The sequence below is a fragment of the Sciurus vulgaris genome (assembly GCF_902686455.1).
Source record: "Sciurus vulgaris genome assembly, chromosome: 17".
Lineage (NCBI taxonomy): Eukaryota > Metazoa > Chordata > Mammalia > Rodentia > Sciuridae > Sciurus > Sciurus vulgaris.
Window position 1 is genome coordinate 1,122,050 of NC_136478.1, and position 21,669 is coordinate 1,143,718.

The 21,669-nt window shown below is 65.2% G+C and overlaps 1 protein-coding gene across 1 annotated transcript in view; it reads left to right on the top strand.

Moving 5' to 3' along the window:
• The window catches only part of PIEZO1 (piezo type mechanosensitive ion channel component 1 (Er blood group)), a 52,789-nt gene that overhangs the window by 30,286 nt on the left and 834 nt on the right, over window positions 1-21,669 (top strand). Inside the window, exons 3-49 of the mRNA XM_079119223.1 lie at window positions 457-579; window positions 1,360-1,402; window positions 1,556-1,694; window positions 3,845-4,010; window positions 4,123-4,336; window positions 4,431-4,602; window positions 4,678-4,749; window positions 4,851-4,944; window positions 5,588-5,688; window positions 5,817-6,077; window positions 6,643-6,754; window positions 6,832-7,010; window positions 7,082-7,230; window positions 7,335-7,517; window positions 7,823-7,932; window positions 8,269-8,429; window positions 8,527-8,703; window positions 9,057-9,182; window positions 9,257-9,457; window positions 9,886-10,090; window positions 11,614-11,718; window positions 12,073-12,226; window positions 12,307-12,550; window positions 12,632-12,728; window positions 12,811-12,982; window positions 13,420-13,509; window positions 13,585-13,685; window positions 13,948-14,019; window positions 14,328-14,428; window positions 14,951-15,053; window positions 15,121-15,174; window positions 15,247-15,419; window positions 15,500-15,606; window positions 15,709-15,915; window positions 16,032-16,290; window positions 16,356-16,544; window positions 16,710-17,022; window positions 17,396-17,507; window positions 17,588-17,735; window positions 17,823-18,037; window positions 18,147-18,305; window positions 18,403-18,550; window positions 20,617-20,805; window positions 20,909-21,001; window positions 21,095-21,267; window positions 21,335-21,457; window positions 21,536-21,615. Coding sequence (XP_078975349.1) covers window positions 457-579; window positions 1,360-1,402; window positions 1,556-1,694; window positions 3,845-4,010; window positions 4,123-4,336; window positions 4,431-4,602; window positions 4,678-4,749; window positions 4,851-4,944; window positions 5,588-5,688; window positions 5,817-6,077; window positions 6,643-6,754; window positions 6,832-7,010; window positions 7,082-7,230; window positions 7,335-7,517; window positions 7,823-7,932; window positions 8,269-8,429; window positions 8,527-8,703; window positions 9,057-9,182; window positions 9,257-9,457; window positions 9,886-10,090; window positions 11,614-11,718; window positions 12,073-12,226; window positions 12,307-12,550; window positions 12,632-12,728; window positions 12,811-12,982; window positions 13,420-13,509; window positions 13,585-13,685; window positions 13,948-14,019; window positions 14,328-14,428; window positions 14,951-15,053; window positions 15,121-15,174; window positions 15,247-15,419; window positions 15,500-15,606; window positions 15,709-15,915; window positions 16,032-16,290; window positions 16,356-16,544; window positions 16,710-17,022; window positions 17,396-17,507; window positions 17,588-17,735; window positions 17,823-18,037; window positions 18,147-18,305; window positions 18,403-18,550; window positions 20,617-20,805; window positions 20,909-21,001; window positions 21,095-21,267; window positions 21,335-21,457; window positions 21,536-21,615 — 6,969 coding nt within the window. The remainder of the gene's footprint in view (window positions 1-456; window positions 580-1,359; window positions 1,403-1,555; window positions 1,695-3,844; window positions 4,011-4,122; window positions 4,337-4,430; window positions 4,603-4,677; window positions 4,750-4,850; window positions 4,945-5,587; window positions 5,689-5,816; window positions 6,078-6,642; window positions 6,755-6,831; window positions 7,011-7,081; window positions 7,231-7,334; window positions 7,518-7,822; window positions 7,933-8,268; window positions 8,430-8,526; window positions 8,704-9,056; window positions 9,183-9,256; window positions 9,458-9,885; window positions 10,091-11,613; window positions 11,719-12,072; window positions 12,227-12,306; window positions 12,551-12,631; window positions 12,729-12,810; window positions 12,983-13,419; window positions 13,510-13,584; window positions 13,686-13,947; window positions 14,020-14,327; window positions 14,429-14,950; window positions 15,054-15,120; window positions 15,175-15,246; window positions 15,420-15,499; window positions 15,607-15,708; window positions 15,916-16,031; window positions 16,291-16,355; window positions 16,545-16,709; window positions 17,023-17,395; window positions 17,508-17,587; window positions 17,736-17,822; window positions 18,038-18,146; window positions 18,306-18,402; window positions 18,551-20,616; window positions 20,806-20,908; window positions 21,002-21,094; window positions 21,268-21,334; window positions 21,458-21,535; window positions 21,616-21,669) is intronic.

Genomic DNA, 21,669 nt, shown 5'->3' on the forward strand with positions numbered 1-21,669 from the left:
GGCCACGTGAGCCCCGGTAGGCAGGCATTGCTGGCCCCTCACCCTAGCCGTGGGCCGGCTGCTCCTCCACTTTGTGCCATCTCCTGCTCTGTGAGTTGGCGATGCCCACCTACTCAGAGCAGAGGCGAGGCCAGGGCCCCCAGTACCCCTGATTATAGGCTGCAGCCCTGTCCCTGTGGCTGAGGGCCTCAGCTGAGACAGGACAGAGAGTCCAGAATAGCCCTGGATGAAGCAGATTCTGTATGTGCACGTGGCTCCTGGCTGCGCCTGGCACACAGCAGGCCCTAGCTGCTGGGTCGCTCTGGGTGCTGGGTGTCTCGGTGCCTGCTGGGGGGCACTTCCCTGTGCCGTAGGGCCAGCCTGCCCAGACCCCACGTCCCTGCTGGGTATGTGTCTCTGGCTTCGTGGTGGGCTGTGGCCCAGGCAGGGGGCCTCAGCCGGTCTGCACATCCCCAGGTCCCACGGGTCGCCTCCTCCGTGCCCTGCTGTCTCTCAGCCTCCTCTTCCTGGTGGCCCACCTCGTCTTCCAGATATGTCTGCACACCTTGCCACACCTGGACCAGCTTCTGGGGCCAAACTGTGAGTTACTGCAGGGCAGGGGAGCCTGGGGGTGGGCAGTGTTGGAGTGGAGGGGAGAAGGGGCCACCACAGCCCCTCAGGGACCTTGCGTCTCCCTGAGGGGCTGGCCCAGCTCATCAGGCTGCCCTGCCTCACCTAGGCTTACCTGATACTGGCCAGCCGCAGGTGCCTGGCCAGTTTATGTCCTGCCCAGGTCAGGTGCTAGCGGTAGTGGCTCAGCAGTGGGGCTGGGCCAGCAGAGCCAGGGCTGAAGTTGCCATCAGGCCCAGGAGCAGCCCTGTTCTCGAGGTGCCCTGTCCGCCTCTTCCTCTGGTGCCCTCTGGGGCTCGGCCACATGGCCGGTGGTGCCAGGGGCACTCAACACCCTGTGGGCAGCGTCTCCAGCTCAGGGACGAACAGCAGCACCCGCTTTCAGGGGAGGCCAGGCCTCTGAGTCCCCGCCACCCGGTGCCCTACTGCCAGGCAGGAGCATGGGTGTTGCTGACCCTAATCCTGGGGACAGAGCCTGAGGCTGGGAGAGGAGGAGGACTGGGCTCGGGAGGGCCAGCCTGCGACCGGGCTCCCCGCTCCTCCCCAGCAGTGAGGGTGGAGCCAGTACCCACGCCTGGTCCCAGCCGGGCAGAGTGCCTTCTTTTACCCAGGGCTCACGGTGTGGCCAGGTAGCCCCGGTGTCCCTGGTCAGGTCTCAGTTTCCCCGTCTGTAAAGGCAGGGTTTTCAGGCACCCTGGGCACAGTCGCGGGCACCCTGCCTGACCTGGGGCCCCTGTGCTCCCTCTGCAGGCAGCCCCTGGGAGACGGTCTCTCGACACATAGGGGTCACGAGGTAAGAACCCCAGCCAGCCTCCGGGGCTCCCATCCGAGGCAGAACCTGGAGCCGACCTTCCCAAGACGGCCTCCAGCCCCAGGCTCTGGGCCCTCCAGGCCCTTCCCAGCCCTGCCTCCTGTGCTGACCGTGGCCTTGCCTGGCCCTTCCTAGGCTGGACCTAAAGGACATTCCCAACACCATCCGGATGGTGGCCCCTGACCTGGGTGTCCTGGTGGTCTCTTCCATCTGCCTCAGCCTTTGCAGGCGCCTCACACAGAGAGCCCAGCAGAGCCAGTGTGCCCAGGAGTCGGTGAGGGGTGTGGGCAGTTGGTGGGGGCATTCTGGAGCGGTGGTCCCAGCCATCCTGAGGACTGTTTGATTGTGTGTGTGGCAGGGGAGGGGGCGTTCTGGGGATGAACCCTGGGTGCTCACCACTGGGCTACATCCCCAGCCCTTTTATTTAGAGACAGGTTTTGGCTAAATTGCTCGGGGGCTCACTAAGTTGCTGAGGTTGGTCTTGAACCTGTGATCCTCCTGCCTCAGCCTCCCAAGTCGCTAGGATTATAGGCCAGAGTCCTTTTTTTTTTTAACGAGAGGGCTTTTTAGTTCTGCTAAGGGTATTCATGTGCAGACAGGAGAGGGATGTGGTCGGAGAGAGGGCTCAGGCCCATGCCAGGTACCACCCACAGTGACCTGCTCCTGGGGCTCCAGCTCTGGTCAGAAGTGGTTGCAGGCCCAAGATGGGTCTGGGCTCACAGGGTCTGTCATGGTCCTTCAGGGCCACATGGGAGGAAGCAGCAAAGCTGAAGGAGGGTCAGTATGGCCAGCACAGCTGTGGGTCCTGGGAACCATGGCATGTGAAGACCCATGCACTCTGGGGAGGAAGAGGCCTCCGTCCTGGGAACCGGCCTGAGCAGGCTGCACACTCCAGGGTGAGGCAGGATCATCCTCAGTTGCTGTGGGGCCTAGGTCATCAGCCTTGGCTCTGACCCATGGCCAGCAAGGACGTGGGGCCTCTGGGCCCTTCTGCCCTGCTCAGGGCTGTGGACCAGACTCCTGCCCCACCCTGGCCATGGCCCCTGGCTAGTGGGGCCAGGTCCCAGGTTCAGCCAGGACTTATGACTGTCCAGGCATCCTGGCCCAGGCCCTGGCATCCACTTGTCAGCAACTGACACTCAATGGACTTATGGGCCTTGACATCCAAAGAAGCCCAGAGAGGGCACGGGGCTTCCTAGGCTACACAGCAAGTCAGGGCTGAGAGGGCCCAGCCAGCCTGCTGCCATGGGTGGCCTCAGAGCACCTGCCCCTCTGTTCCCAGCTGCCCATTCTCTCCCCGTTCCCACAGCTGGTGCCAGACCGTGGGTGGGTGAGTGAGGCCTGCTCCCATCCTGTGGCCAGCAGGGTGGCCAGGGAAGAGGCTGCAGAGTCTGAGGGAGAACCTCCGGCTGCCTGGCCTTCCTGCTCTGCGGGCCTCCTGTCCCCTGCTGCCAGGCTCAGGTCCACTGCACCTCCCGGGGCCTGAGGCCAGGAAGGGCAGAGCCTGTCCGGTCTGTCTCTGGTGCAGTCTTCATCCTGTTCTGCAGACCGGGAACAGACTCAGTTCAGGCTGCCTGCAGGCTGCAGGGTGGGACTGGGGGTGGACCAGGCCTTCTGGCTCCAGGCCGGTGCTCTCAGCCTGGGCACGTGGTGTGCTGCCGTGTGCCACCTTGGTGTTCACAGGCACAGCTGGGAACGAGGGTGAGCAGCTGGCCAGGGCCAGGGTGTCTGAGGACAGCCCATGTTCTTTCCACCACACCCACCTTCCCTCACGCCTGGAAACAGCTCTGTGATGGGAAGCCTCCATCAGGGCCAGGGAAATAGGCCTGTAGGGTAGTCAGCGCAGGCGTGGGAGGGCAGTGGTGCCCCCAGATGTGGTCAGCTGCCGTGCCTGGGGCAGCCATGGGGAGCCCCCGGGAGACCCTGCTGGGGCATGGGAGTACCCCGCGGCCCCCTTGGTCTGCACAGACCCCACAGGGTGCACCCAGGCCCCAGTGCTCCCCGGCTGTGATTCCAGCCCGTCACCCTCCTCTCTGGGCCTGTTTCTGTCCCCGAGGGACCAGGGTGGTGGGTCTAAGGTGCCTGCAGACCGCATGCTGGGCAGGCTCCTTCCCTCCCGGGCTCATGCGCACTGCAGAGGGGCCGACCTGCCATCTGGGGCCTTGAGCCTGGATGGGGAGATAAAGAGGAGGCACCGAGGTGTTCCGGAACCATCTGTGGTCAGCCCAGCACCCTCAGAGGAACCCTTCCAGGGTTTGGCAGGACTGTCTGGGAAGCGGCCTCCAGGAAGGCCAGCCAGGCAGGCTTCCAGTGGAGGGAGGGCGTGGGCCAGCCTCGGGCCAGGGCCTTGGGCACAGGCAGGCAGGGCTGGAGCACAGGCTGCCGTGCCTGTGCCTGACCTCCCTCCCCTCTCGGGCCATGCAGGATGGTGGTGACGATGAGGATGTGGACACTGGCCTCCCAGCAGGACCACGGGGCGCCCCGGCCCCCAGGCACAGGTCATGGCTAGCTTCCCGGTTCCGGGTCACAGCCCACTGGCTGCTGGTGGCCGCTGGGCGGACCCTGGCCATCGTGCTGCTTGCGCTGGCAGGTATCCTGGGTGGGCTGGGCTGTGACTCAGCCATCAGGAGGGGGGGCTCAGAGCTCCCCGGTGAGGGTCTGCACGGCCTGTGAGACCCAGCGCACCTCTGCTCTGCCTGCAGGCATCGCTCACCCCTCAGCCTTCTCCAGCGTCTACTTGCTGGTCTTCCTGGGCATCTGCACTTGGTGGGCCTGCCATTTTCCCATGAGCCCCCTGGGCTTCAGCACACTCTGCGTCATGGTGAGCTGCTTTGGTGCCGGCCATCTCATCTGCCTCTACTGCTACCAGACACCTTTTGTCCAGGCCATGCTCCCACCAGCCAGCATCTGGGCCAGGTGAGGACTCCCACACAGGCTCTGGTCCTCTCCTGGCTGGGTCCTTGACCCTGCTGCCCCAGGGCTGGTGGTCAGTGACGTCCTTTCTGGGCAGGGTGTTTGGTCTTAAGGATTTTGTGGGCCCCACCAACTGCTCCTGCCCCAACGCCCTGGTGCTCAACACCAGCCACGACTGGCCAGTCTACGTGAGCCCTGGCATCCTGTTGCTGCTGCACTACACGGTCACTTCTCTCCCGAAGCTCCACAGGCGTCACTCCTCGGACCAGGTACTGCGCCCTTGCCTGCTGCCTCCTGGCCCGTGGGTGGGCGTGGGACTGACTTTGTGGCCCTGTCGTCTGCAGAGGAAGGAACTGGGCGAGGACGAGGAGCAGGAGCTGGAACTGGACCAGCTGGAACAGGGGCCGCAGGCCCAGGTAGGGGCTGCAGTGCGACAGGGAAACCACCCCCGTGAGCGGTGGCCAAGCAGGGTCGGGCAGCCTCCCGCTCAGGTGGCTTACCCACATGTTCTCCACAGGGCGTGGCGCCCTCGTCCCCCAGCCCTGGCGCTGAGACTGACAACTGTACTGTGCATGACCTGAGGAGCCGCAGCCCTGTCCAGCAGCGTCCCCGTGAGTCACCTTCCTGTGGCACACGCAGGCCACCTGAACATTCCCAGCGCCTCTCAGCCCGAGGGGTGAGGCCAGGGCTCCCCCTGGTGGCCACCAGGTCCTGTGTCCAGCCTGCTGCTTCTCTTGCTGCCCAGGCTGAGACCCCAGGGGGCTCTGCTAGCCTCCCTCTCCTGTCCATCGGACTCGACCTCTTGGCCTTGGGCTGGAGAGGCTGCAGTTCCCAGGGTCCCGGGAGCTGCTGCTGTCCTGGGCAGGGACGGTGCTGGGTGGGGCAGCAGCGCCGAGGGCTCCCTTCCGGGAGCTGCTTCCCCTACCTGGGCCTGGGTCTCGCCCTTTGATCTGCCCCTGAGTGAAACAGGTGGAGTTCCTGCGACACAGCTGCAACGGGCTGGGTGGCCTCACGCATCCAGTCTTCTCGGTGTTTTGGAACTCGGGGCCAAGAGGGGTTGGCCAGGGTCTGTGGCCCATCAGGAGCCGGGTGGACGTGGCTGCCAGGACTGCCCAGAGCCCACAGTGGTCGTCTTCCAGGCCTGCCCTCCGGCCTGCCAGACCCTGCTCTCGTGCATGTTTCAGGGCCACAGTGGGTGTGGGGAAGGGACCCTCAGTGTCCCCGCCTGAGGGCTGACCTCTGCTCTGCCCCCAGCGCGTCCCCGGCTGGCAGAGCTGAGAGAGGCCTCTCCGCTGCATGGCCTGGGCCACCTCGTCATGGCCCAGAGCTACGTGTGTGCTCTCATTGCCATGATGGTAAGGAGCAGTGCCTGGAGCCCTTGGTGGTGTCCCCCTGTGTACTGGGAGGCCATGGCCACACCCGGGTGGGCTGGGGAGGGGCTCGGTGCCCTGAGCAGCCCTGCCCACTGGCCATGGCTGCCCAGGTGTGGAGCATCACCTACCACAGCTGGTTGACCTTCGTGCTGCTGCTCTGGGCCTGCCTCATCTGGACAGTGCGCAGCCGCCACCAGCTGGCCATGCTCTGCTCCCCCTGCATCCTGCTGTACGGGCTGGCACTGTGCTGTCTGCACTACGTGTGGGCCATGGACCTGCACCCTGAGCTGCCCACCACCCTGGGCCCTGTCAGCCTACGCCAACTGGGGCTGCAGCACACCCGCTACCCCTGCCTGGACCTTGGCGCCATGGTGAGTGTTGCCCGCCAACCTGGGAGCTGGTGCTGGCTGTGGCCTCTGACGCCCACTGTGCCGTTCCCTGTCTGCCCGCCCAGCTGGGGAGAACCCAGCAGCGTGAGCTCATCTGACGGTCGCCACGGAGCCCTGCTCAGAGCAGTCGCTCGGTGTGTGCTAAAGTGACAGCGACGGCGTGCTGTGTGGATTGTCCTGCGCCCCTGACCCCAGGTGTCAATGTGTGCTCTGCTGCCCCGGGTGGTCAGCATGTTCAGGTTGCCCCGTCCCTGAGACAGGTGCATGCGGGCGGGCATCTGAGGGCCTGTGGGTTTCAGTGTGTCCCTGAGCTTACACGTGAGCCTGTGTGTGCACCAGGGTGGACACATGAGCGTCGGTGCGCACATGTGAACACGTGTATGGGGGGCCTAGCTGCCTGGCAGAGCCTGAGTACAGAACTGCGAGCCTACGGACCCACATCCGTGACCCATGTGGTGCGCCCACGCGCAGGCCATGTCTGCCTGCGTGCAGGGTGGGCTTGTGCCCCGAGGGCCCCCCACCCGTGACACCCCGCCCGCCCTTGCAGCTGCTCTACACCCTGACCTTCTGGCTGCTGCTGCGCCAGTTTGTGAAGGAGAAGCTGCTGAAGAGGGCCAAGGCGCCTGCCGCGCTGCTGGAGGTCACTGTGGCCGACCCAGGTGAGGGGACGGTGGGGTGGGCAGTTCCCGTCCCGCCGGCCCAAGGCCACGGCCGCACCAACCAGCTTGGCCCACAGAGCCCACGCAGACGCAGACGCTGCTCCGGAGCCTGGGGGAGCTGGTCACGGGCGTATATGCCAAGTACTGGATCTACGTGTGCGCGGGCATGTTCGTGGTGGTCAGCTTCGCCGGCCGCCTGGTGGTCTACAAGATTGTGTACATGTTCCTCTTCCTGCTCTGCCTCACGCTCTTCCAGGTGCCTGGGGGCGAGGATGGCCCTGGGGCCGGGCCACGCAGGGCCCTGCTCACTGCCCTCTGTGCCCGCAGGTCTACTACAGCCTGTGGCGCAGGCTGCTCGCGGTGTTCTGGTGGCTCGTGGTCGCCTACACCATGCTGGTGCTCGCCGCCGTCTACACCTTCCAGTTCCAAGCCTTCCCCGCCTACTGGCGCAACCTGACCGGCTTCACGGACGAGCAGTGAGTTGGCCCGAGGGCGGCAGAAACCTCCGTGCCTGCGGGCCCCCAGGCCACGGCGCGCTGCCCGACCGGGCGGGACTGGCTGCCGACGCCTCTCTCCGCAGGCTGGGGGACCTGGGCCTGGAGCAGTTCAGCGTGTCCGAGCTCTTCTCCAGCATCCTCATCCCCGGCTTCTTCCTGCTTGCCTGCATCCTCCAGCTGCACTACTTCCACCGGCCCTTCATGCAGCTCACCGACCTGGAGCACGTGCCCCCACCCGGCCCCCGCCGCCCGCGCATGGCCTGCAGGTGCAGCGCCCACTCCAGGCCTCCCCACCTCAGCGCTGTGGGCTCCCAGGGACATGGGGAGCCAGGACCTTGCTGTGCCTTCAGATCCAAGGCCCTGGGCACTGGGTGTTCTCCCACACCCTGGGGTGCGGGCACGTCGAGGTTGTGGGGGGTGTCAGCTGACCACCGTCAGCCTGGCCAGGATCCACACCTCTGAGGGCCAGGCCTGGTGACTGTAGTAAAGGGACGGGGTGTTAGTGGGGGCACTTTCCAGCTCCAGGGAGGACAGGCAGGAGCACATGCGGGAAGTGACTTGGATTCTCTAGGGAGGACGTGGCGAGCGAGGCCCCTCTGCTACAGGAGGAGGAGGAGGAGGCCCCCAGGGACGGGGGGATCAGCACGGAGGGCCCCTGCCAGGCCACACAGGCCCCTGAAGGTAAGTGTAGCAGTGGACAGGTCAGAGTCCACTCTGCCACGCCCAGCCGTGGGGCGCTGAGAGTCCCCTCTGGGCCCAGCCCTGGGGCGCTGACAGTCCCCGCTGGACCCAGCCCTGGGGTGCTGACAGAGTTCCTCTGGACCCAGCCCTGGGGCGCTGAGAGTCCCCTCTGGGCCCCTGGGGCGCTGACAGAGTCCCCGCTGGACCCAGCCCTGCGGCGCTGACAGAGTCCCTCTGGACCCAGCCCTGGGGCGCTGAGAGTCCCCTCTGGGCCCAGCCCTGGGGCGCTGACAGTCTCCTCTGGGCCCAGGAGCCTCAGTGACCCCCTCGTCACAGGCTCAGCTGGCAAGTGGAGCCTGGTGGCCGAGCGGCTGCTGGACCTGGCCTCCGGCTTCTCGGAGGTCCTGTCCCGCGTGCAGGTGTTCGTGAGGCGGCTGCTGGAGCTGCACATCTTCAAGCTGGTGGCCCTGTATACCGTCTGGGTGGCCCTGAAGGAGGTGAGACTGCAGGCCCTGCTCCTCTCTCGGCCTCGGCCTCCCACCCAGGGTGGGGCCGCTCCCAGCCCAGCCTCCCTGACACCCGGGTCCCCTGCAGGTGTCAGTGATGAACCTGCTCCTGGTGGTGCTGTGGGCCTTCGCCCTGCCCTACCCGCGCTTCCGGCCCATGGCCTCCTGCCTGTCCACTGTGTGGAGCTGCATCATCATCGTGTGCAAGATGCTGTACCAGCTGAAGGTGGTCAACCCCCAGGAGTACTCCAGCAACTGCTCCGAGGTACTGGGGCACTTCCTGGAGGAGGTGTCTTCCACCTGGATGGCCAAGGACCCTCTCAGTCCCTCACGGGATGGTGTGGGGGGCACAGGCCAGAGGCTCTGCCATGCAGAGGGGAGGGACGCAGGGCAAGTCCCTGGAGCTCTCTCCGCTGTCCGGCTTCTCCTTGCACGTCGCCCCCTCCCCAGCCCTGGCCTGTGGCCTCCCACTTCGCAGACACTTAGACCCTTCCCATAGGGGTGGCTCTGAGGTGACCCCCCAGGAGCCCCTGCTGGGCAGCTGTCATGTCCTGGACGTGGCTGGAGGTAGTGCTGGGAGCCTCTGCCCAGGGGCTGACCTCTGACCCTGCCCCCCAGCCCTTCCCTAACAGCACCAACCTGCAGCGGGTGGAGATCAGCCAGTCCCTGCTGTACCGCGGCCCCATCGACCCTGCCAACTGGTTTGGGGTGCGGAAGGGCTTCCCCAACCTGGGCTACATCCAGGTGAGTGGGGGGTCGGGGAGCCGGGTGGGCAGTTCTGGATGCCCCCACTCCCCTTACCCTGCCCCACTCTGCAGAACCACCTGCAGATCCTGCTGCTGCTGGTGTTCGAGGCCATGGTCTACCGCCGCCAGGAGCACTACCGCAGGCAGCACCCGTGTGCCCCTCTGCCCGCCCAGGCCCTGTGTGCCGGGGGCACCCACCAGCAGCTGGACCGGGACCTGCTCAGCTGTCTCAAATACTTCGTCAACTTCTTCTTCTACAAGTTCGGGCTGGAGGTGAGCCAGGCAGTGCCGGCTCCCGCAGGCAGGGCTCAGCCCCTCCAGGGACCAGCAAGGGCCACCACAGTGCCCAGGAAGGCAGGGGGAGGCCAGGGCTGGCCGGGGTCTGAGGCGAGAGTCTTACCCTGCTACAGAACTGCCTCCCCCAGCCTCAGGTTTCCAGAGCGTGATGGAGATGTGGCCCACTCCTGCAGCCCTCCCTGGGTGAGGCAGGGTCTGCACTGGGAGACTGGACTGCTGGCCCCCAGCACGTATTTGCTGCCCCATGGCCTCAAGGCAGTGGCTGCTGACCTGCCTGTCCCTTGTGCCACCAGGGTGGGCCTGGGACTGGCCAAAGATGCCCATCCCCCAAGCTCAGTCCACCCTGTGTCCCCAGTGTCCACAAGCTCAGTCCACCGCCCTGTGTCCCCCACTGCCCCTCCCAGATCTGCTTCCTGATGGCCGTGAACGTGATCGGGCAGCGCATGAACTTCATGGTCATCCTGCACGGCTGCTGGCTGGTGACCATCCTCACTCGCCGGCGTCGCGAAGCCATCGCCCGCCTCTGGCCCAGCTACTGCCTCTTCCTGGCGCTCTTCCTGCTGTACCAGTACCTGCTGTGCCTGGGCATGCCCCCCGCCCTGTGCATCGGTGAGCCGCCCTGATGCCACAGTATTGAAACCGTGGCACTCTTCCCTCCGCTCCCCAGGCTGAGCCTGGGTCCTCCCAGCCCAGCCCCCAGCCCAGCCTGTGCACACCCACCGTCCCCACGGCCTGTGCTGCGGTGGCCACAGCGTCTCTGGGGTGCGACTGCCTGGGGTCTCCTGCGGCAGGCCTCCTCCTTTCTGTTGCTCGCCCAACGCTCCCACCTGAAACACTGGCCCTCGATGCTGTGAGGCTGCCGCGGGAGCGCTTGGGTGGGCCAGCACTCCAAGAGTGGTGGTCTCCCGCACCGGGCCACTGCCAACAGCCCCGTCCCCAGCGATGTCCTGTGGCCGCTCAGCCTGGTGTGTGCATTGCTTCCTCCATCTCCTGTCTGAATGTCCCAGCCGTTTATCCTGGGAGAGCCAGGCTGGTTTCTTCCTTGTGCTGGGGATGAACCCAGGGCTGTGCACTCTGCCAGGCGAGCTCTTGACACTGAGCCACGGGCCGGCCCCCCGAAGGTCTTGCTGAACACCCTGAGGCCTGGCTGTGTCAGGGTAGGCCCGGGTGCTGACCTTGGGCTCTCGGTGCAGGTGTGGCCACCACTGGGCTTCACGTGCCCCCCTTTGGCCAGCTCAGGGGTCCCTGCCTGTGCTTCTGTGCTACAGACCTGATGCTGGGGGTGACCCAGTGGCCACTCACATCTGCCACAGGGGCCCTGAGAGCTGGGCCCAGCAAAACCCGGTTCACACAGGGCCATCTCCCTTTGGGTGTACCGTTCAGCGTGTTTTGACAATTGTGTGGCATTGTTTGACTCCCAGGCCACAGAAGACTTGGAGAGCTGTGTCCTCCTGAGGCAGGAGGATCACAGTTCAAGGCCAGCCTCGGCAACTTAGCAAAGCAACTTAGTGAGACCCTGTCTCAAAATAAAATGGAACCAGGGGTGTGGCGTAGTGGCAAGGCCCTTGTTTCAGTCCCCAGGACAGAAGCGGCGGCAGCCTGACCCACACGCTCCGTGTCCCACGGCTCCTCCCCGCGTGGGGACTGAACCTAGAGACGCCTCCCAGCACTCTCCTGCATGGAGGCTGGGCCTCGCTAAGTTGCCTGGGCTGGCTGTGAGCTTGCCTACCTGAGTCCCTGGGATCACAGGTGTGGCCCCCGCACCCAGCTGTTCCAGTGTGTGGTCACCACATCATGGTGTCCTGTGAGCCACTCACCCAGGGTCGCCTGCCCGGGAGGCATCCCTTCTGCCTTACTCCTGGCCTGTCACTGGGTTCCTCTGCTGTGCCTCCCTCCCACCCTCAGCCTGGTGCAATATTTTTGCTTAGGAATCAGTCATCACAGGAATGCACTGTCCCCTCTGGTCTGTAAGTCCTCTGGACTCTGCGTGTGACTGTGAGGATGTGGGGATGATTCTCGGTGGACACTGGATTGTCGGCGCCAGAATCGCAGGCCTCTGAGGCTGCTGGCCAGTAGACAGGGATGCTGCGGACCCCAGCAGGCCTCTCTCCTGACGCGCCCTGTGCCCACAGACTACCCGTGGCGCTGGAGCCAGGCCATTCCGATGAACTCCGCTCTCATCAAGTGGCTGTACCTGCCTGATTTCTTCAGGGCCCCCAACTCCACCAACCTCATCAGTGAGTGCCGTGGAGCGGGCCTGCATCCCGCGCCTGCCACCATGGGGCAGGGGCACCTTCTAGCCTCCTGCAGGCCGGAGGCCGCATGTGCAGGGCCGGGGGGAGGGGCTGGCCGGGTGCCAGTGGGCCCGTCCTGTGCCTGGAGCTGGGCCCCTCCCTGAGTGGGCCTGCCCGCCTACAGGCTGTGCAGATGGGGCTGCAGGGCCCAACTCACGTGTCCGAGGACGCCTTGTGGTGCAGGCTGACACCCGGGTGCAGAGGGGTCCCGCTGTGTAGGCGCTGCCTGCCACGTCCTCGCACGCTGCCCACGTGTGGTGGTGCGCACAGGACAACGTGGCGCCCCTGTGCCCGCAGGCGACTTCCTGCTGCTGCTCTGCGCCTCCCAGCAGTGGCAGGTGTTCGCGGCCGAGCGCACCGAGGAGTGGCAGCGCGTGGCTGGCACCAACACGGACCGCCTGGAGCCGCTGCGGGGGGAGCCCAACCCCGTGCCCAACTTCATCCACTGCAGGTGGGGCACCACCCGCCGCGGAGCGCCCTGCTGGGTGGGGGCGGCCAGGACGGCCCGCGGCCAGTGACGCCCGCCCACAGGTCCTACCTGGACATGCTGAAGGTGGCCGTCTTCCGCTACCTCTTCTGGCTGGTGCTGGTGGTGGTGTTCGTCGCGGGGGCCACGCGCATCAGCGTCTTTGGGCTGGGCTACCTGCTGGCCTGCTTCTACCTGCTGCTCTTCGGCACGGCCCTGCTGCAGAAGGGCACGCGGCCGCGCCTCGTGCTGTGGGACTGCCTCATCCTCTACAACGTCACTGTGATCATCTCCAAGAACGTGCTCTCGGTGAGCCGCCCGCCGCCTGCCACCCGCCCGCCCACCCGCCGCCCCTCCCTGACGCTCCCCTGGCCCTCCCGCTGCCCGCAGCTCCTGTCCTGCGTCTTTGTGGAGCAGATGCAGAGCAGCTTCTGCTGGGTCGTCCAGCTCTTCAGCCTCGTGTGCACCGTCAAAGGCTATTACGACCGTGAGTGGCCAGGCCGGGGCGGGGGAAGGGGCACCCCCGGCTTCCGGCCCTGACCCCGGCCGTGCCGGCACCCGTCCCACAGCCAAGGAGATGGTGGGCAGGGACCAGGACTGCCTGCTGCCCGTGGAGGAGGCCGGCGTCATCTGGGACGGCGTCTGCTTCTTCTTCCTGCTGCTGCAGCGCCGCGTTTTCCTCAGCTACTATTTCCTGCACGTCAGCGTCGACCTGAGGGCCACCGCCCTGCAGGCCTCCAGGTCAGCTCCGCCCCAGCCGGCGTTGCGTCCTGGGGCTGGCAGAGGGCACTGTGGGCACCTGCGCCCTGCGGCTTCTGTGTCACTAGGCGGGAAGCCCAGGAAGCAGGATGGCCCATGCCCTCGCTGGCCCGGCCAGGAGTGGAGGCTGGGTGCCATGGGCCCTGGTGCATCAGCCCCGGCCGCGGCAGTGCTGTGACTCCTGGGCAGAGCACTCTGGCTTGGAGCCAACCTCACTGGCCTTCCTGAGGACCCCAGGGCCCAGGGATGGGCATCCCCCGTGCCTGCCCCCGAGCTTGAAGGAACGGTGCTGGGCTGGGTGGCAGACCTCCCCAGCACGTGCTGAGGGACCCTCCGTGGGAACAGGGTCTTGGGCCAGATGCGGCTCAGAGGCAGGGGCAAGCCGCGCTAGATCCTGGGCCTCGCACCTCTCCCCACAGGGGCTTCGCCCTCTACAACGCAGCCAGCCTCAAGAGCATCGATGCCCACCGCAAGGCAGAGGAGAAGTCCCTGGCCCAGCTGAAGAGACAGTGGGTGCCTCCTGGGGCAAGGACGCCTGGGTTCTTCTGGCCAGCCTGGCACTCAGAGCCCACTCCCTCCCACAGGATGAAGCGTATCCGGGCCAAGCAGGAAAAGTACAGGCAGGGCCAGGCAGGCCGTGGCCACCCCCAGACCCTGGACCGCGAGGACCCTGATCGGGAGCCAGGTGAGCATGGATGGAGCTCAGGACCTCAGAAGGCTCTCCACGTCCATGCCCACTGGAGCCTGCCTGCCTCTGTGTCATGCAACGTCCCCAGAGAGCTCCCTGCCCATCTGTCCTGTACCGTGTGGTGTGGTCACTTGTCCCAGCGATCTGTGTGGCCACCCTGTGGCCGTCTGTCTGCAGCGTGGCCCTGTCCCGGGACGGGCTGCTCCCACAGCCTCTGGCCCCTTGCTGCTGCCTCACTTTTCACCCTGCCCCTCCACAGGGCCCGACAGTCCAGGGGGCTCCTCCCAGCCACGGAGGCAGTGGTGGCGGCCCTGGCTGGACCATGCCACAGGTACCCCTGCCCTGACCATTCCCTCTGGACACCCTGCTCCTCACTGGTGCCTCCTTGTCTGGTCTGGTCGCGTCCTGCTGTCTGGCCTGCGTCTGTGCATGCTCCGCCATCCCCCCGCCTGCTGGTGCCCCGTGAGGGTGGCAGCCTGAGCAGGCCCATGTGGGTGGTGGGAAAGGGGGACGTGCTGGGCAGTGCAGCCACGTCTGCTACTGGCTGATCCCCAGTCGAGGAACCGCAGGGCCTGTCAGGGTCTCGCGGGGAGGGGAAGCCCTGTTGGGGCCCGGCTCTCAAGCCCTCTCTGCCCACAGTCACCCACTCTGGGGACTACTTCCTGTTTGAGTCGGACAGCGAGGAGGAAGAGGAAGCCCTGCCCGAGGACCCCAGGCCATCAGCACAGAGTGCCTTCCAGGTGAGGTAGTGGCCCGTCCATGGAGCTCTTGGCCTTGGCAAGCAGCCTGGGTAGGATGGCGGCCACAGGGTCTAGGCCTGCAACTCCCGCACACCCTCAGCCTCCCCAGGAGGCTGGGAGACCAGGCTGTAGGCATGGGCGTGATCACCAGCAGCCACTGGCCCCTCTGCCACTTGCTTCCCAAGGTCCTGGCTCTGACCATGCTGGGCTGTTGCTGCCAGTGCTGTCTGTGAAGCTAGTGCAGTTGCTGGACACGTTTGTGTCCTGGGGCCAGAAGGGCCCTCTTGTCCTTGGGGTTCTGGTTCTCAGTGTGGGGCCCTGGTGCCAAGTAGTGAGGACATGTCAGGTGCCCTCCCACTGTGGCCCTGGGGTCGCATTTCCCGCAGAAGTGCAGGATAGCATAGGTCCTCAGCTGGGTAAGACAGCCAGGGCTGGGCTAGGCCCTGCCAACCCCAGTTCCTGCCCCTCTTCCTCGGGAGGGGAACTTGGGGCCAGGGTCCTAACCCACCACTGGGCTGGCAGATGGCGTACCAGGCCTGGGTGACCAATGCCCAGACAGTGCTGAGGCAGCGGCGGGAGCAGGTGCAGCAGGAGAGGGCGCACCAGGACGGACAGCTGCCTGCCGGTGAGTGTGGCAGGGCTGTGGTGGGGACCTGCAGAGCGGAGAGACACTGACCAGTCCCCTGTATCAGGAGGTGACCTGAGTCAGGGAGAGCCTGCGCAAGCCCTCGACGACGAGGTGGCAGGTGCGTGGGCCCAAGGGGCAGGCTGGGGACCCTCCCAGCTGGCCCCTGTTACAGCATTCCTCCTCCCTGCAGGCCGAAGCCATGTCATGCAGCGCCTGCTGGGCACCGTGCAGTTCCTGTGGGTGCTTGGCCAGGCTACAGTGGACGGGCTGACGCGCTGGCTGTGTGCTTTCACGAGGCACCACCACACCATGAGCGACGTGCTGCGTGCAGAGCGCTACCTGCTCACACAGGAGCTCCTGCGGGTGAGTGAGTGGCCACGCCCACCGCAGACCCCTGCCTCTGCGCATGCCACTGCACTGTCCTGAGACCCCGTGCCCCGTAGGGTGGAGAGGTGCACCGGAGCGTGCTGGACCAGCTGTACATGAGTGCAGCGGAGACCACACAGCCAGGCCCCCCGGAGGCCCGTGACCGACCTAGCACAGTGTCGAGGTAGAAGGTGGCCCCGGGGGCTGGCGCCGACCCAGGGCAGCCTCCTGCCCTGCTCCCAGCCCCAAAGCCATCCCGATCCTCTGACCTGGCCCCCTTCCACAGTGGGCTGGGGACGGAGGAGCCCCTGAGCAGCCTGACAGGCGGCACCAGCAGCCCCCTGAGCAGCGGCCGCAGCACCCACAGTGGCAGCGAGGAGGTGGTCGCCGATTCCTGGGACCCGGAGCCAGGGGCTTCCCTGCGTGGCTCCCAGGAGGCTCTGGCCGGTGCCCCCCTGCGGATGCGCACGGCCAGCGAGCTGCTCCTGGACAGGTGCAGCAGGGTGGGGCCTGTGTGTCCTCGGGGACCCCTGAGGGAGGGGCCGGGCGAGGAGGGCCTGCAGGCAAGGGTGGGCCTGGCCCAGGCCCAGCTCGGAGGTCCCTCCACAGGCGCCTGCACATCCCGGAGCTGGAAGAGGCCGAGCGCTTTGCGGCGAGGCAGGGCCGGACGCTGCGGCTGCTGCACGCCCTGTACCAGTGCGTGGCTGCGCACTCGGAGCTGCTGTGCTACTTCATCATCGTCCTCAACCACATGGTCACAGCTTCGGCCACCTCCCTGGTGCTGCCCGTGCTCAGCTTCCTGTGGGCCATGCTGTCCATCCCCAGGCCCAGCAAGCGTTTCTGGATGACGGCCATCGTCTTCACGGAGGTGGGCTGCAGTCAGTTGGGCCAGGGCGGGGCTGCCTGGTGCGGTGCTGACCCCCTCTCCTGCAGGTCGTGGTGGTCACCAAGTACCTGTTCCAGTTTGGCTTCTTCCCCTGGAACAGCCACACGGTGCTGAGGCGCTATGAGAACAAGCCCTACTTCCCACCGCGCATCCTGGGTCTGGAGAAGACCGAGGACTACATCAAGTACGACCTGCTGCAGCTCATGGCCCTCTTCTTCCACCGTTCCCAGCTGCTGGTGAGCGCCTCCTGCCAGCTCCACGCTGGGCGCCCCTCGGCACCCCTGGGCTCTCGGGCCTGGAGCGAAGCTGGGCGTCGAGCGGCCCAGGGTGGGCCTGTTCATCTTGCCTGGTCCAAGCATGGCCTTGCTGGTGTCCTCACGTCCCTCCCTGCCCTCCCACAGTGCTATGGCCTCTGGGACCATGAAGAGGACCAGTTCTCCCAGGAGCAGAGCAGGAGCAGTGGGAAGCATCAGGGGGCTGAGGAGGGGCCAGAGACCCAGCTGGGGCCCCAGACAGAGGCAGGCACAGAGTACCAGGAGGAGCTGGGGGTGGCTGTGGCCACAGCCAAGGACCACATCCAGGCGGAAGCCAGGGCTTCCGAGGATGGGGCTCCAGAGCCCCAAATGGACTGCAAGCCCCAGGACACAAGACGTATCAGCCTGCGTTTCAGGAGGAAGAAGGAGAGGCCAGGACCCAAGGGAGCAGCAGCCACTGGTGAGATAGCTCTGACCCACCGACTCAGCCCCTGGTTCTCACAGGCACTACTGGCTCTTGGCTGCTCCTGGGGAGGTAGGGGGGCCAGGACAGCCCATCCCTCAGAGGTGCCAGGCCTAGCAGGGGCCAGCACTTGGCTGTGGCTTCTGGCTTTCAGGGGGACAGAGGCGCATTGCTGCCTGCAGTGCCAGCTGCAGAGCCTGTGCCCGCAGCACAGGGTGAGTCCCATGGGCTTGGGCTGGCCCCCCGCCACCCCCCTGCAGCAGGCCTTGTGCTGCCTGCTGTCTGTGAAGCAGGGTGGCACCACCCATGCAGGGTGACCAGGAGCTAGGCCGTGCCCCGTGGGCGCAGCCCCAGCACTTCTCTCCCACAGAAGCCGTGGACGGGGAAGAGGAGAAAGAGGCCACGGGGAAGACAGGGCCAGGGCGCTCCCAAGAGCGGATGAGGGCAGCCGGGCGCTGGCTGCAGCACCTCTGCTTGACCCTGTGAGTGGCCAGGCCCTTCCTTCCACGTGGCAGGGAGGGGGTCCCCGTGGCCAGGCACCCAGCTGAGCCCCCTCCCACAGGGCACAGAGCATATACCGGCCGCTCCAACGCTTCTTCTACGACATCCTGCACACCAAGTACCGTGCGGCCACTGATGTCTATGCCCTCATGTTCCTGGCCGACGTTGTCGACTTCATCATCATCATCTTTGGCTTCTGGGCTTTTGGGGTGAGTGGGGCTGGCTGCCCTGGTGGGTGCAGCCCCGCAGCCACCAGGAGCCCAGCTCCAGCACCCCCGTCTGCTCTCTGACTGCAGAAGCACTCGGCAGCCACAGACATCACGTCCTCCCTGTCAGATGACCAGGTGCCTGAGGCCTTCCTGGTCATGCTGCTGATCCAGTTCAGCACCATGGTCGTGGACCGTGCCCTCTACCTGCGTAAGACTGTGCTGGGCAAGCTGGCCTTCCAAGTGGTCCTGGTGCTCGCCATACACCTCTGGATGTTCTTCATCCTGCCGGCTGTCACCGAGAGGTGGGCTGAGGGGTCTTCATCCTGGGATGAGAGCATGGTGGAGCCTGGCTGGCATGGCCATCTTGGGACCCCAGCCTCTGCCTCTGACGGTCCTGCCATCTTGTCCCAGGATGTTCAGCCAGAACTCTGTGGCTCAGCTGTGGTACTTCGTGAAGTGCATCTACTTTGCCCTGTCTGCCTACCAGATCCGCTGCGGCTATCCCACCCGCATCCTGGGCAACTTCCTCACCAAGAAGTACAACCACCTGAACCTCTTCCTTTTCCAGGGGTCAGTGGTCAGCCTGGGGGTCGCCAAAAGCCAGGTACAGCTGGGCTGTCACAGCTGGAGTTGGAGACCCCTCCTAATGGGACCCTGGCCTTGGCAGGTTCCGGCTGGTGCCGTTCCTGGTGGAGCTGAGGGCAGTCATGGACTGGGTGTGGACAGACACCACCCTGTCCCTGTCCAACTGGATGTGTGTGGAGGACATCTACGCCAACATCTTCATCATCAAGTGTAGCCGAGAGACAGAGAAGGTAGGACCAGGCCCAGGGGCTCAGCCTGTGTGGACTGGAGGCCAGAAACCAACCACAGGTCAAAGGAAGGACTCTCTCAAACCCTCTGGAGACCAGGCACAGTGGCATGTGCCTGTAATCCAAGCAACTCAGGAGGCTGAGGCAGGAGGATAGAAAGTTTAAGACCAGCCTGGGCAACTCAGAGACCCTGTGTCAAAAAATAAAAAGTGGTAGAGTGCCCTTGGGCTCAGTCCCCAGTACCCAAAGATATATGGGGCTCCTCCAGGCAGCAGGGCAGGAACGGGCAGTGGCCTTGGTCTTCTAGAGGTGGTGCTCAGCAGGGCAGCCGCTGGGAGGCCTGCTGGGGAGGAGGGGAGGACAGGCCACACAGCGGGCGTGTTCCTGAGTGTGACTCGCCTGTCAGTGGTGTGCCGTGCACGGGCGTCACACGGCCACTATGGTGGGTTTCGGGACATCCCCATCACTCCACAAAGAAGCCTGTCCCCGTTAGCAGTCACGCCCACTCCCCTCCCAGCCCTGGCGGTCTCCCGTCCACTTCCTGCTGTGGTTTTGCCTGCCACAGGCCTTCCATAAAACAGGCCCACACAGCACCTGCTCAGCACCATCCTAAAGCTCTCCCACCTAGGGGGCAAGTCAGCACTCCTTCCTCTTTGTGGCTGAATAACACTCCTGTGCGCAGAGACCCTGCTCGCTTGCCTGCGCCTCCAGTGATCTACCTTCCCTGCCTTCTGGCTGTTGAGAGTAGTGTTGCTGCCAACATCACTGTCTCTCCTTCATCTCACCCATCCAAGAGAGGTGTCTGGACCTTGGGCTTGCTCTGGCTAGGATTTACATTCTTACCAGCAGTGTAAGGGCTTGTTTCCTCCACATCCTTGACACCCTGTTGTCTGCCTTTTAAAGATGATAGCCATCCTGGCAGGTAAGAAGCGGCAGCCATGTGTGGGGGCACACACCTGTAATCCCAGCAACTGAGGAGGCTGAGGCAGGAGGATCCCAAGTTTGAGGCTGTAGCAAGAACTGTCTGAAAAAACTAAAAAGGACTGGGAATGTGCTCAGAGGCAAAGTGGAGCCTGTTGTGGTTGTGAGCTGTGTCTCCCTCTGTACTGGGATCCTTACCAGACAGCTGGTTTGGGGAGACATGCTCTCTGGCTAGAGGCTACCTCTCAACTTTCTTGACGGTGCCTCTTGAAGCACAATTTGCTTCTGAAGCTCCATTTACTTTCTTCCCTTCGTGGTTCATGTGTTTTGTTAAACCTGAGTCCTGACCAAAACCAAGGCTATCAAGGTGTATGTCTTGAGCTCATATTGTGTTGTGACCTGCTGCTGCTGTTCCCATCTGCAGGCGCAGGGGCTGTCTGCAGGTGTGTGTGGAGCCACAAGGGGGGGGCTATCTGCAGGTGTGTGTGGAGCCACGGGTAGAGGGGGAGCTGTCTGCAGGTGTGTGAAGCCACGGGGGGGGGGGGGGGGAGAGCTGTCTGCAGGTGTGTGTGGAGCTGCGGAGGGGGGGCAGCTGTCTGCAGGTGTGTGTGGAGCCACGGGTGGAGGGGGAGCTGTCTGCAGGTGTGTGTGGAGCCGCGGGGGGGGGGGGGGGGGAGAGCTGTCTGCAGGTGTGTGTGGAGCCACGAGGGGGCGCAGGTGTGTGGAACCACGAGGGTGGTAGCTGTCTGCAGGTGTGTGTGGAACCATGGGGGCGGGAAGCTGTCTGCAGGTGTGTGTGGAGCCGCGGGGGGGGGGGGGGGCTGTCTGCAGGTGTGTGTGGAGCCACGGGGGGGGGGGGAGCTGTCTGCAGGTGTGTGTGGAGCCACGGGGGGGGGGGGAGCTGTCTGCAGGTGTGTGTGGAGCCACGAGGGGTGGCAGCTGTCTGCAGGTGTGTGTGGAGTGGAGCCGCGGGGGGGGGGGGGGGGGGGGGCAGCTGTCTGCAGGTGTGTGGAGCCCGTGTTTGTTGGAGGCTCCCCTTGGACGCCTGGCCCGTCTCGGTCCACTGCGTCTGCCCACACCGGGTTTGTGACCCCAGCTGGAGGCTACTGGCCATGGCCCTGAGGGCTGGGTGACCTGTCTTGCCCCAGAAATACCCGCAGCCCAAGGGCCAGCGGAAGAAGAAGATCGTCAAGTACGGCATGGGCGGCCTCATCATCGTCTTCCTCATTGCCATCATCTGGTTCCCGCTGCTCTTCATGTCCCTGGTGCGCTCCGTGGTCGGCGTGGTCAACCAGCCCATTGACGTCACCGTCACGCTCAAGCTGGGAGGCTATGAGGTGAGCTGCCGGGAAGGCAGGCGTGGCCCATGCCGGGCTCCCCAGAGCCACAGGGCCCCCCGATGCCCACCGCGTTGCCCACGCGCTGCCCGTTCTCCGCCAGCCCCTGTTCACCATGAGTGCCCAGCAGCCATCCATTGTGCCCTTCACACCTGAAGCCTATGAGGAACTGTGCCAGCAGTTTGACCACCACGCGGTGAGTGGCCCCCGGGCTCTGTCCACGTGGTGGGAGGAGGTGGCCTGGCGGGTATGGTGGCGGCCACCCCCACTGAGGCACGCCCTGCCACAGCTGGCCATGCAGTTCATCAGCCAGTACAGTCCCGAGGACATTGTCACGGCTCAGATTGAAGGCAGCTCCGGGGCCCTGTGGCGCATCAGCCCCCCAAGCCGGGCCCAGATGAAGCGAGAGCTGTACAACGGCACTGCCGACATCACCCTGCGCTTCACTTGGAACTTCCAGAGGTGGGTGCTGCGCCCGGGGAACCTGGTGGGTGCTCCCCACAGTGGGTCACACTCTGTCCACCCCCAGGGACCTGGCCAAGGGCGGAAGAGTGGAGTACACCAATGAGAAGCACACTCTGGAGCTGGCTCCCAACAGTACGGCGCGGCAGCAGCTGGCCCGCCTGCTGGAGGGCACTTCGGAGCAGTCCGTGTGAGTGGGGCTGTGGCAGGCTGGGTGGCGGGAGCTGTGGGGTGTGGGCCTGACCTGACCCGTGTGCTCTCCCCACAGGGTCATCCCCCACCTCTTCCCTAAGTACATCCGTGCCCCCAATGGGCCTGAAGCCAACCCCGTGAAGCAGCTGCAGCCCAGTAAGTTTGGGCCACTGGGGCCAGGACCGCCTGGGCTCGGGTGGTGGTGGCTCC